This window comes from Lepidochelys kempii, chromosome 2 (assembly GCF_965140285.1).
Source record: "Lepidochelys kempii isolate rLepKem1 chromosome 2, rLepKem1.hap1, whole genome shotgun sequence".
NCBI classification, from domain to species: domain Eukaryota; kingdom Metazoa; phylum Chordata; order Testudines; family Cheloniidae; genus Lepidochelys; species Lepidochelys kempii.
In genome coordinates, this window is record NC_136381.1 from 61,518,503 (window position 1) to 61,530,991 (window position 12,489).

Sequence of the window (12,489 nt, forward strand, 5' to 3'; positions counted from 1 at the left end):
GGGCAGAAGGGGGATCAGGGCTAGCACAAGGCGCAGGAGAGGGTCAGAGGTGGAGGCTCCAGGCAGCGCTTACCTCAAGCAGCTCCCAGAAGCAGCAACATGTCCCCACTCTGGTTCCTACGCAGAGGCGCAGCCAGGCAGCTCCGCACACTGCCCTGTCTGCAGGTGCCACCAGTGCAGCTCCCATTAGCCAGGAACCCCGGCCAGTGGGAGCTGCACAGGTGGCACTTGGGGTGGGGGCAGCATGCGAACCCCCGGCTTCCCCTAAGTGTAGGAGCCGGAGGGGGGACATGTTGCTGCTTCCGGGAGATGCACGGAGCCATGGCATGCATGGAGCGGGTCAAGCCCCAGACTCCACTCCCTGGCAAGAGTTCAAGGGTTGGATTAAAACATGTGAAGGGTCGGTTGTGACCCGCAGGGTGTAGTTTGCCCACTCCTGATGTAATGAGTACCATGTTAATTTTATATTCTCGTTTTTTAATAAAAAGGGTAATGCAGTATCAAGTCAATTTCCTTACAGAAGTCTAAGTATATTATATCAACACTGTTTCCTTTATCAACCAAATTTTAATCTCTCATCAAGAAAAGATATCAAGTTAGTTTGACAGCAACTGTTTTCCATAAACCCATGTTGATTGTCATTAATTCCATAGAATCATAATTATATTACTCTCCTTTAATTCTTTATTAATCGAGTCCTGTATCAGCTGATCCATTATCTTGCCAGGATCGATGTCAGACTGACAGGTCTATAGTTTCCTGTGGCATCTCATTTACTCTCTTTAAATATTGACACAACATTAGCTTTCTTGCAGTCTTCTGGAACTTCCCCGGTGTTTCAAGTCTTATTGAAAATCAACATTAATGGTGCAGTGAGCCTCTCAGCCAGCTATTTTAAAACTCTTGGATGCAAGTTATCCAGACTTGCTGACTTCAAAATGTTCAGCTTTAGTAACTGCTCTTTAACATCCCCTTGAAATACTAGTGGAATGGAAAGAGTGTTATTACATCATCTGTTTTTTCCCCAACTACAGAACAGATATGTTTACTGAACACTTTTGCCTTTTCTGTATTATATCCATATCATTTCCATCTAGTAATGGACCAATACCCTTGTCAGGATTCTTTTTGTTGCTAATATACTTAAAAAACTCTTTCTCATAGTCCTTAACTCTGCTGGCCATAGATTTCTCCTTGTGTGCCTTTGCTTCCTTATCAGTTTTCTACAATTCCTAGCTCCTGATATATATTCATTACTATCCACTTCCTCTGTCTGCCATTTTTATATATTATTTTTATAGCTGGCTTTACTCCCCCTCTAAACCAGATTGGTATTTTTAATATGGCCTTCTTCTTCAATTGTGGGATTTTGGCTTTTTGGGTATGTAGTAAAGTGTTTTTAAAGCAATTACCAATTATCATTCACAGTTTTCTGATTAAATTTTTCCTCCCAGCTGATTTGGCTCCTAATTGGTTTTAGTTTTGTGAAATTGGCCCTTTTAAAGCACCAAGGATATATATAAGTCTGTCCAATTTTAGAGCAACATCTAGTGTTATGGTTCTGGGAAGGCAATTCATTGTCATGTTGTCTGCCTGACCCTTGCAGAAAATTCTATCAATTCTTTGGAGTATTGAATCCCTAACAAGGATTGTCCAGTTTTCCCTGGACAATTGGGGAACCTTGATTTTCTTATAGGTTGGGCTAAACTGCCATCCACAGATGAGTCCTGTACATGTCTCCATTTCCTTAGACCAGCTGGATCTTGAGAGGTACTTTCCAGTTTCCAAGTTGAGGGCCTGGCATCTATTGGAAACTTCCAGCTACGTGGAATTCTTCCCAGTCCTCTTCTCTCTGGTGGCCACAGCCTGCCCATCCTTGTCTATCTTCAACCATGTACACTGCCTCCGTGACCTCTTGCCTCTGATAGTTACAATCTGCCAGTCTTCCTCTCTGACCTCCTCTGTCTCCAATTCCTGGGTGGGCAGCTCCTTTTTACCTGAGGTACTGATGTTTCCTGAACCTGGCTGTCAAGGAGCTCCTCAGCTTCTCTGGTCTTCGCAACATTGCAGGAAGGTCTAGATTTTCAATTTTTGTTCTGGCTCACCTCTATTTTAAACGTGTCAGCATCACAGTAAGGATAGGCAAATAAATTTTGAGCCTGTGTTGGTGAATGTTCATGATAATTTTGTAAGGTTGATTTTCACATCTAGAAAAATGCCTGTCCAACACTTTGGGATAAATACACACACAATCAGTGCAGTGACATGGTGACCTTAGATTTGCAGTGCAGTTCTTAAAGATAGAATTTAGCCGTTACAATGTAACTCCGTGGTGGGCAACTTGCAGCCCACAGGCCGAACATGGCCCATCAGGGTAATCCACAGGCGGGTCGTGAGACAGTGTTTACACTGACTGTCCACAGGCACTGCCGCCTGCAGCTCCCAGTGGCTGCGGTTCGCCATTTCCTGCCAATGGGAGCTGCAGGAAGCAGCACCCAGCACGTCCCTGTGGCCCACGTTGCTTCCCGCAGCTCCCATTGGCCAGAAACGATGAACCGCGGCTGCTGGGAGCTGCAGGCGGCCTTGTCTGCAGATGATCAATGTAAATACTGTCTCACGGCCCACCAGCAGTTTACCCTGACAGACCGCTTGCAGGCCGCAGGTTGCCCACCACTGATGTAACTAGATATGAGAGTTGGCAAATTAGTTCATATTTAGTATTATCACTTGGTTTGTATTTATTATAATAATTTGTCTTTGATACTATAAAGACACACAAGAGGATTCTGTCCCTCCCCCAGGAAGTTTACAATCTAAATAGGCAAATAAAATAAGAACACACCTCCCCCCAAAAAATTTAGGTATAAAATTCAAAAAACTCTGAATTAAACTTTTTTTGAGGTTAAAAAAATTAATTTTTTTCAATTTTCATTTTTGTGTGCTTCTGCTTTTCTCGATTTCAAGTAGGACTGGAAGCATAAATAAATAATTAAAATTATAAAGGCTATTTTCACAGCATTTCCAACCCAACTGGATGCAGGAAAAGACAGTTATCTTTTCCATAACTGGTGTTCTTCGAGATGTGTTGCTCTTGTCTATTCCACAATAGGAGTGTGTGCTTGCCACGTGCACCAGTGCCAGAAGTTTTTCCCCTAGCAGTACCCCAAGGGGAGCACCCCTAGTGACCCCTGGAGTGGCTCCTCTATGGCACGGTATAAGGGGCGCTGCGCGCTCCCCCCACCCTCAGTTCCTTCTTGCTAGACAACTCCAACAGAGGGAAAGGAGGGTGGGATGTGGAATAGACATGAGCAACACAGCTCGAAGAACACCAGTTACGGAAAAGGTAACTGTCTTTTCTTCTTTGAGTGATTGCTCATGTGTATTCCACAATAGATGATTCCAAGCTATATCTGTGAGAGGTGGGTAGGAGTTCACAAACTCTCAGGATGGAGCACAGCCCTGCCGAACTCGGCGTCTTTCCTGGTCTGGCAGACGATCGCATAATGTGAAGTGAACGTTTGAACTGAAGACCATGTGGCAGCCCTGCAAATGTCCTGAAAGGGAACATGGGCTAAAAAGACAGCCAAGGAGGCTTGCGCCCTAGTCGAGTGAGCCCTCACAATTGATGGCGGAGGGACTCCCGCCAGGTCGTAACACGTACGGATGCACAAGGTGATCCAGTTGGAGAGCCTCTGAGTGGAAATTGGCTGACCCCTCATGCACTTGGCCAAGGCGATGAACAGCTGTGGAGACTTCCTGAACTGCTTAGTCTGCTCCAGGTAAAAGGCCAGAGCCCATCTCATATTTAGCGTGTGGAGGCGGCGCTCCTCACTGGACGCATGGGGCTTAGGACAGAGGACCGGCAAGAAGATGTCCTGATCCATGTGGTAGGCAGATACCATCTTGTCTGGAATGAAGTATGCGGTCAGAGATGGACCTTATCCTTATGAAACACCGTGTACGGGGGCTCGGAGGTCAAGGCCCTGAGTTCCGAGACCCATCTAGTTGATATGATCGCCACCAGGAAGGCTACCTTCCACGAGAGGTGTGAGCCAGAGCATGTAGCTAGTGGCTCAAAGGGGGGACCCGTGAACCGGACCAGCACCAAGTTCAGGTCCCACTCTGGGACTGAGGACCTAATGTACGGGAAGAGATGATCCAATCCCTTAAGGAATCGGCCAGTCATAGCATGGGAGAATACCGTGTGCCCCTGCACTGGTGGGTGGAAGGCCGATATGGCCACCAAGTGCACCTTGACGGACGAGGGTGCCAGGCCTAGGGCTCTAAGGTGGAGGAGGTAGTCTAAAATGAGCTGGATCAGGGCAGCCATGGGGGAAATGCCCTGCTCAGCCAAACACCGGGAAAACCGAGACCACTTTGCCAAGTAGACTCAACTCGTGGAGGGCCGCCTGCTTTGCAAGAGGACACGCTGACCCCCTTCTGAGCACATCCTTTCCCCCTGGCCTAACTATTGAGCAGCCACACCATGAGGTGGAATGCCACTAGGCTGGGGTGGAGGAGGCAGCCCTGGTCCTGGGAGAGCAGGTCTGGGTGGGACGGCAATGGCCACGGCGGAACAGCTGCCAGGCTCATGATGGTCCCGTACCAATGTTGCCTGGGCCACGCTGGGGCAATCAGGCGGACCTGGGCCCTGTCCGTCTTTATCTTTTCCAGGACCTTGCCAATCAGCGGATCAGGGGGAAGGCATAGAGAAGCTGGCCTGACCAGGATAGAAGAAAGGCATCAGAGACAGCACCCACTCCCAGCCCCCACCCGGAGCAGAACTAGGGACACCGGCGGTTCTGCCAAGTTGCGAACAGGGCTACCTGGGGAGTTCCCCACTCTTGGAAAAGTCTGAGCACCACCTCTGGGTGTAGAGACCACTCGTGCTGAGAGGAGAAGTCTTGGCTCAGGCGATCCGCCCGCGAGTTCCAGGCACCCGGTAGGTGGTAGGCCTGTAGGCAAATGTCGTGGGCTATACAGAAGTCCCACAGCCTGAGGGCTTCCTGGCAGAGGGCAGAGGAGCGGGCCCCACCTGGCCTGTTGATGTAAAACATTGAGGCCATGTTGTCCATGAGAACCCTGATCACTCTGCCCTCCAGGTGCGAGCAGAAGGCCACACATGCCAGCCGGACTGCCTTGAGTTCCTTGACATTTATATGGAGGGCAAGGTCCTGCGCAGACCAGAGACGTTGGGTCTGAACGTTCCCCACATGGGCTCCCCACCCCAGGTCCAACGCGTTGGACACCAGCTCCACCGACGGGGGCCTGCCCCTGAATGGGACCCTGTGGAGCATGTTCCCCAGGGAGGACCACCATTGTAAGGAGGCGATCACCAGCTCAGGCACAATGAGGACCTTGTCCATCCTGTCCCTGGCCTGGGAGAACACCGAGGCCAACTAGAGCTGGAGGGGCCTCATCCTGAGTCTGGTGTGGGGAACCACATATGTGCATGCCGACATGTGACCCAGGAGCTGGAGACATGCTCTGGCTGTCATCATGGGGAACCTTATGACTGTGTCGATGAACCCTTTCAGGGTCTTGAACCTGTTCGGTGGGAGGGAGGCCCTGGCCGATGTTGCATCCAGGACTGCCTCGATAAACTCTATTCACTGTACCAGAACTAACGTGGACTTGGCTTCGTTCACCAACAGGCCCAGGGTGGCACACGCGGTCAGGAGAAGCACCACGTGATCCCGCACCTGCAACCGGGAGCTGCCTTTGACCAGCCAGTTGTCCAGATAGGGGAAGATCTGGATGCCGCGATGTCTGAGGTAGGCCGCCACCACAGACATGCACTTTGTGAATACCCTCGGAGCAGTGGACAGGCCAAATGGGAGGACCATAAATTGGTAGTGCTCCTGCTCAACTGTGAAATGGAGGAAGCGCCTGTGCCCCTTGAATATAAGTACTTGTCCTCCAGATCAAGGGCGGCGTACCAGTCTCCGGGATCCAGGGAGGGGATGATGGAGGCCAGAGAGACAATGCGAAACTTGAGTTTTACCATGTACTGGTTCAGACCTCGCAGGTCCAGGGTGGGCCTGAGCCCGCCTTTGGCCTTTGGGATAAGGAAATAGCAGGAGTAGTACCTCTTGTGTTTGAACTCCGCTGGCACCTCTTCCACCACTCCTAGGCCAAGGAGCCACCCCACCTCCTGCTCAAACAGGGTCTCATGAGAGGGGTCCCCCAGGAGGGATGGGGCGGAGGGTGGTTGGGTGGAGTAGAGGTAAACTGGAGGGTATAGCCCCAGGAGACGGTGTTGAGGACCCAACGGTCCGAAGTCAGCCACAACCACTCTGGGAGAAAAGCACACAACCGGTTGGAGAAGGGAAGCTTTACTGAGGGTAGATCCCTGGTGTGAACTGGTAGGTTGCTACTGGGCATCCCGTCAAAACTGACATTTCCCCGCCTGTTTACCCTTGGAGGACCCAGGGTGGGGGGCAGACTGGGACAACCTCTGCGGAGGTTTCTTATAGTTCCGTGACTTTTTATAAGGGGGCTCATATTCAGAGTGGGTGGCCTGGGTGGGAGCCTGCTGAGGCTTAAACTTGGTCCTGGCCGGAGCTGGGACATAGAGAATCAGAGAATATCAGGGTTGGAAGGGACCTCAGGAGATCATCTAGTCCAACCTCCTGCTCAAAGCAGGACCAATGCCCAACTAAATCATTCCAGCCAGGGCTTTGTCAAGCCTGACCTTAAAAACCTCAAAGGAAGGAGATTCAACCACTTCCCTAGGTAACGCATTCCAGTGCTTCACCACCCTCCTAGTGAAAAAGTGTCTTAAGAGTAGTGCGGGAATCTTTCAGGCTGTGCGATTTCATGTCCGTCTGTTCCACAAACAGGGCCTTGCCATCAAACAGGAGGCCCTGCAAGGAGTTCTGTGCCTCACTGGACAGCCCAGACAGCAGGAGCCACGACGCCCTCCTCATGGACACCACGGAGGCCATAGACCTTGCAGCCGTATTCGCAGCATCCGACGCTGACTGCAGGGTTGCCCTGGCAGCCGCTGTACCCTCCTCCACCAGAGTTTTGAACTACTTCTTGTCATGGTCCTGGAGGGAGTCCTCGAATTTGGATAGAGAGTACCACCAATTGAACTCATACCGACCCAGGAGAGCCTAATGGTTCACCACCCTTAACTGGAAATTCGAGGATAAATAAACCTTCCTCCCAAATAAGTCCAGCCTCTTTGAGTCTTTATTTTTCGGAGTAGGGGCTGGTTGGCCCTGCCTTTCCCTGTGGTTGACCGACTTGACCACCAGGGAGTTGGGGGCAGGGTGGGTGTACAGGTATTCATGCCCCTTCGCGGGCACAAAGTACTTCCATTCTGCCCTCTTAGAGATGGGGGGCAAGGAATCTGGGGTTTGCCACAAGGCATTTGAAATTTTTGCCACCCCTTCATGGAGTGGGAGGGCCACCCAGCCCGGTACTGAGGCTGATAGAACATTGAAGAGGGAGTCCGAGGGTTCCTCCACGTCCTCGTCCTGAAGGTTGAGGCTTGATGCCACCCTTTTCAATAGTTCCTGGTGGGCTTTAGAGTCCTCCTATGGAACAGAGGGAGGAGGGGCCATAATCACCTCATCAGGGGAGAATGAGGATGAGGATACTGGCGCAGGACTCTGCGTACCCACCAGTACCAGAGGTCCCACCACTTGGTCACTCTCCGGGCGTGGAACCGAAGATGCATGCCCCACCAACTCCCTTCTGGGAGGTTGAGAAAGGGAGGCCAACGGTCTTTCCGAGGCACCAGCCACCGAGCGAGCCCCCACCGGGGGCTGTGTCGGGGGCCACGGGGCCCATTTGTACCACAGTGATGGCCAAGAAGCACGGTGCCACTGCACCTGCTGTGGCTCTGGCGGAGCAGGCTGTTCAGCCTGACTAGCCTGTCCCATCAACTGACAACTAAGGGAGGCCGGGCTGGCATACAACTTGCTGCTGTCCCTGGACCGGGAGGAGTGGTGACGTTGGGAACGGTGCCGACCACGAGACCATGATCCCAACGTGGAGGAATGGTACCGCCGGTAGCTGCTGCTCTGCAGTCAGCTCCAGCGGACGGATCTGCAATGGCGAGGTGCCAGCGATCGACGTCCGGGACTGCAGGAGCGATGCTGCGGCGGGGTCCTGGAACAAGATGACGAGCAGGAACGGCATCGACACCCATATCGTGACGAGCTACAGTAGCCTCCCGGAGACAAGGACCTCTGGTGCCATCTGTCTTGGTCTCAATGGGGCCTGCTCCCCTCGCGAGGTCTATGGTCCCTCGAGGCGGAGCAGTGCCTGGAACCCCTGTCAGTCAGAACCCAGCCAGAAAACCTGGTGGGGGGTTGACGGTGATTGGTATGGACTACGCATGGGATGGTCGCTGAGTGGCAAATGGCGTTGGGTACTGACTAGGAGATGACTGCGGAGATCCAAGCGGTGGCTTGCCTCTGGACCGGGGAACCAACATTGGCAGTGGCCCTAGTATTGGCAGAGACATAATGTCCTGGGCCTCTTGCAGGGCCTCTGGAGTGGAGGGCACCCAGACATCCGGGGAAGCCTGCGCCAAATGCGCCGGGCTACTCCGCTCAACCTGAGTCAGAGGCCTGGAGGCTGACGGAGACCAAGAACTGCCCAACATGGGTCTAGTCTCTCCCCCAGTCTTGCTCTGGTGCCTCGGCAGAGAAGACCTTTTCTTAGCCTTCTTTGCATGCCCCGCAGACAGGGAGTGGTGCCGACTGGTAGAAGGCACCAAAGGGTCGCCGCGCACCAACACCGCGGTATCAGGTGCTGACTCACAGCGACATGCCGGGGTCAGGGTCAGCGCTGACTCCATCAAAATGGCTCGGAGCTGAATGTCCCTTTCTTTTTTGGTCCGAGGCTTGAAAGATCTGTACATCTTTCAGCAATCACTGAGATGGGTTTCCCCTAGACAGTGTAAACAGTCTGCGTGCGGGTCACTCACTGGCATCGGCCACCTGCAAGTGTCACACGACTTAAAGCCCGGGGCATGCCCCGACCCGGGCACACTAAACTAAACTAACAGTAATCTAAACTACTAACTATGAACGAACAAGAGTTCAAGAGGAAAGCTGCAGACAAGCTGCAGCAGAGCAGTTCTGATGCACCTTCAATGGTGGCAAGAAGGAACTGGGGGGGGGGGGAGCGCGCAGCGCCACTTATATCTTGCCGTAGAGGTGCTACTCCAGGGGTCGCTAGGGGCGCTCCCCTACAGGTACTGCTGGGGGAAAAACTTCCGGCACCGGTGCACGTGGCGAGCATGCACACGTATTGTGGAATACACAAGAGCAATCACTTGAAGAAGAAGTACTGATATATGAGAAATCTTGTTAAAGAGACTGTTACAAGATTTTAAGCCTAGTCATTAAAACTCCGGTGGTTCAAATAGCTTGTAAATAAGCATTTATACATAAATGAACTAATGGAAGTTCTCCAATTGCTTCTTGATGAGTTCTGATATGTAATTTTAGCAACAGGGCTTATTGTGAGCTACAATCATGCCATATCAAATTGCTATCTCAGAAGATCTCACAAAATAAGGGTCTGATCGTAGGTCGTGCTGAATACTCTCACCTCCCACAAAGACCATGTCTGTACTACCATTTATGTTGGCAAAACATATGTAGCTCATGGGAGTGAAAAAACACACCCTGAGCAACATAAGTTTCCCTGGCATAAGTGGTAGTGTGTACAGTGCTCTGTCGGTGGAAGAGCTTCTCCCACCGACATAGATACCACCATTCGTTGAGGTGGTTTTATTATATCAACAGGAGAGCTCTCTCCCATTGGCATAAAGCGGCTACACGAGTGATCTTACAGCAGCGCAGCTGCATTGGTACAACTATGCCGCTGTAAGGTTGCTAGTGTAGATATGGCCTTCGTTCAATATGAGATGGAGAGCATTTAGCCCTTGAGCATCAGGCTTAATCTTGCCAGAGTCTGATCCGTACTTTGATACACAACCTCCAAGAAGTGATGCTGGTGATTGACTGGGCCAGTGCTCTTTCTTCTGAAAGAATTTTGATGCTGTGAGGCACTGTTCAATTGGAGGTGTTGTTTATTGGATGAGGCACTGAAAGTCTAAGTGCTAGCGACGTTGTGGTAGTCAAAAATCCCATAGTGCTTTTCCCAAAACTAAAGATATTTACCCTGGCATCCTGGAAATTTCCAATTTGGGTAAATATATTCTGCATACCTTCATTCTCTCTGCAGTCTGAGTTTGATAAAATTATTCTGCTTCATGTCATGTCCTAAACTGCTGTCCAAAGTTGCAATATGCTGTTAAGCAGATGCTATTTTCCATCTTAGTGGTGGCTGCATTTCAGTGGAGTGCAAAGTAACTGTTTTGACAGGCAAGCAAAATATTATTAGTGTTTTTCATTGTCATTAATGTTAAATACAGAAGATTAGATTTTGTGCATGCACTGACAATTTTGCAAACTTCAGTATTTACAGTGCTAATAAATATTGTTATTAGCCAAGGCTAAAACACCATGCCAAAAGAGGTAGTCGCCTGACTTTTCCAAAAATTATTGCTTTAATGTTGCTCTTAATTATTTTGTTACATAACCTCCATGTGTCTAGTGTTTGCGGTATTTTCCATAGACAATGCTTTTCATATGCTGTTTTCCATTTTCGGTAGTTATAAAGTTTGTGACACCTTATCTTTAAAACTTTAGTTTATTATTTGTACATAACAAAAAAAATTAAAACTTGCAAGCCATATAATAACTAGCAAAATGAAGTCATTCTTTGACTTGAAATATTAAATTAATACTTAATTCTTTGTATCCTCCAGATGACTTTGAAACAGGCCATCCCATTGTTCCTGTTTATTACAATCCTTCTGGAAAAGGAAAACCAAAATTTGTTATTTTATCTGAGCTACATAGGTCTCCACATAACAGAGAAGAACCTCTGCAAAGACCCCAGGAAGGAAGTAATGTTAATGTTAGCAAAAAAATCAGGTATGTTCCCCTAAAAGTTCCTGGGTCCAATGCTGCTGTGTACATTTGTATGGCTCTCACTGAAGTAGTTGGAACTAAGTGTATCTCAGGGCAGAATTTAGCCTAGCTCAGTTTGAATCCTTTTATATCAGGTCACATTCATATGGTCTCTCTCTCTCTTTTTAAAAAAAAAAACAAAGATGATGGATTGTAACTACTGGCTGTAAACCCCAGTAAAAATTCAAAGCAGAAATGAGTAATGGTGAGTGAAATGTCAGACATATTTAACTGTAGGATGTTACCTCCACAAAGGTATTACAGTACAGAGTTGAACTCTTTAGAACATGTGTGCTGCTAACTATACAGATAAATATTGATACAGTGCTGCACAATTACCTGGAGAGGGAGAAACAATCATTTTGCTTCATCACTGTAGGTTATTTCTTTTGACTAACATATTTCAGTATGTTATGCTACCATATATGTTCATGCTGCAAAATACCAAACTAGACCCTTGGAGTAATCAAAAAAGAAGATGTTACCTATCTGTTTCTCATAGATTTTTTTTAAATGGTAAAATAAGTGACTTTATTTCATAGGGCCTAGTCCTACAACCTTTATTCACACATCCATTCCTTATTCATGTGAGCAGTCCTGCTGATTTCAGTGGAATTGATTGCAGGAATAATGCTTGCTCACATGAATAAGCTTTTTCAGGTTGGGGGTCATAGTTTGTATTTCAGTACTGATGCTTTTTACTTTTTTAAATTATACAGAAATGTATTTTGTATCCAATATCATGATGTCTGGGCACTCTACAAACATTTAAAAACAAAAGTGTAAATATTTAATCCACAATAATTTCTGAAATAAGACATTCTACCAGTAGTCACCCCCATCTGGCAAAAAGCAGTTCCCCATTTATGCAATATTGTAGTTGAAAATTACAAGCAACAAAGGTAGTATTGGGTAACACATTCACTAAATATAGTGCTTCAATTCCAGATTTAAAACTAATAAAGATTTAACTAACACCACTTTGGAAATTTGATTTCACAACATTTAATATTTTCCCATTCGTTATCATCTGCAACTTCCCATTCCATCAATCATTTTTCTATTGATTGGATAACCCCACTAAAAATAGGCTTTCATATTTAAATGTGTTGAGGTTAAGCAGTGATTAAAGGGATATTACATGTCACATAGTTTTAATTTTTGCTCTTCATGGGACAATAGATATGTTCTGTTTTGGCAGGAAAATGAAATTGACACACAACTGTTAAATGATTTCTTTTCCCTCCGTGAAAACACAACAGTGCAGAAGTTTAAAAGCAAGAAACCTATGAACAGCACACTTACAGCCTCACAAAACAAATCTATATAAAGATGATTCTCCAAAGGGTAGCTTTGAGTTTCCAAATTTAGAGAGGCACCTCCTAGTATCACTGCTACCGGCTACTTACATACATAGATGCTTGTTCTTTCAAATTGTACCATAAAGTTTGCTTATCCACACACTCTGAATTCCATTGTCCATGGG

At 48.1% G+C, this 12,489-nt stretch overlaps 1 protein-coding gene across 11 annotated transcripts in view; it reads left to right on the forward strand.

The window, feature by feature from the left end:
• Positions 1-12,489, forward strand: part of PPP1R42 (protein phosphatase 1 regulatory subunit 42) — an 80,260-nt gene that overhangs the window by 29,048 nt on the left and 38,723 nt on the right. For 5 of the 11 annotated variants that reach the window (XM_073330953.2, XM_073330956.2, XM_073330957.2 and 2 more), the window contains exon 8: positions 10,799-10,967. In XM_073330953.2, the coding sequence (XP_073187054.1) occupies positions 10,799-10,967 (169 nt within the window). Of the gene's footprint in view, positions 1-3,393; positions 4,943-5,654; positions 5,775-6,842; positions 7,164-10,798; positions 11,074-12,489 lie in introns of those variants that run through there. The other 6 variants (XM_078851521.1, XM_078851522.1, XM_078851520.1 and 3 more) reach the window with 3 other exon arrangements.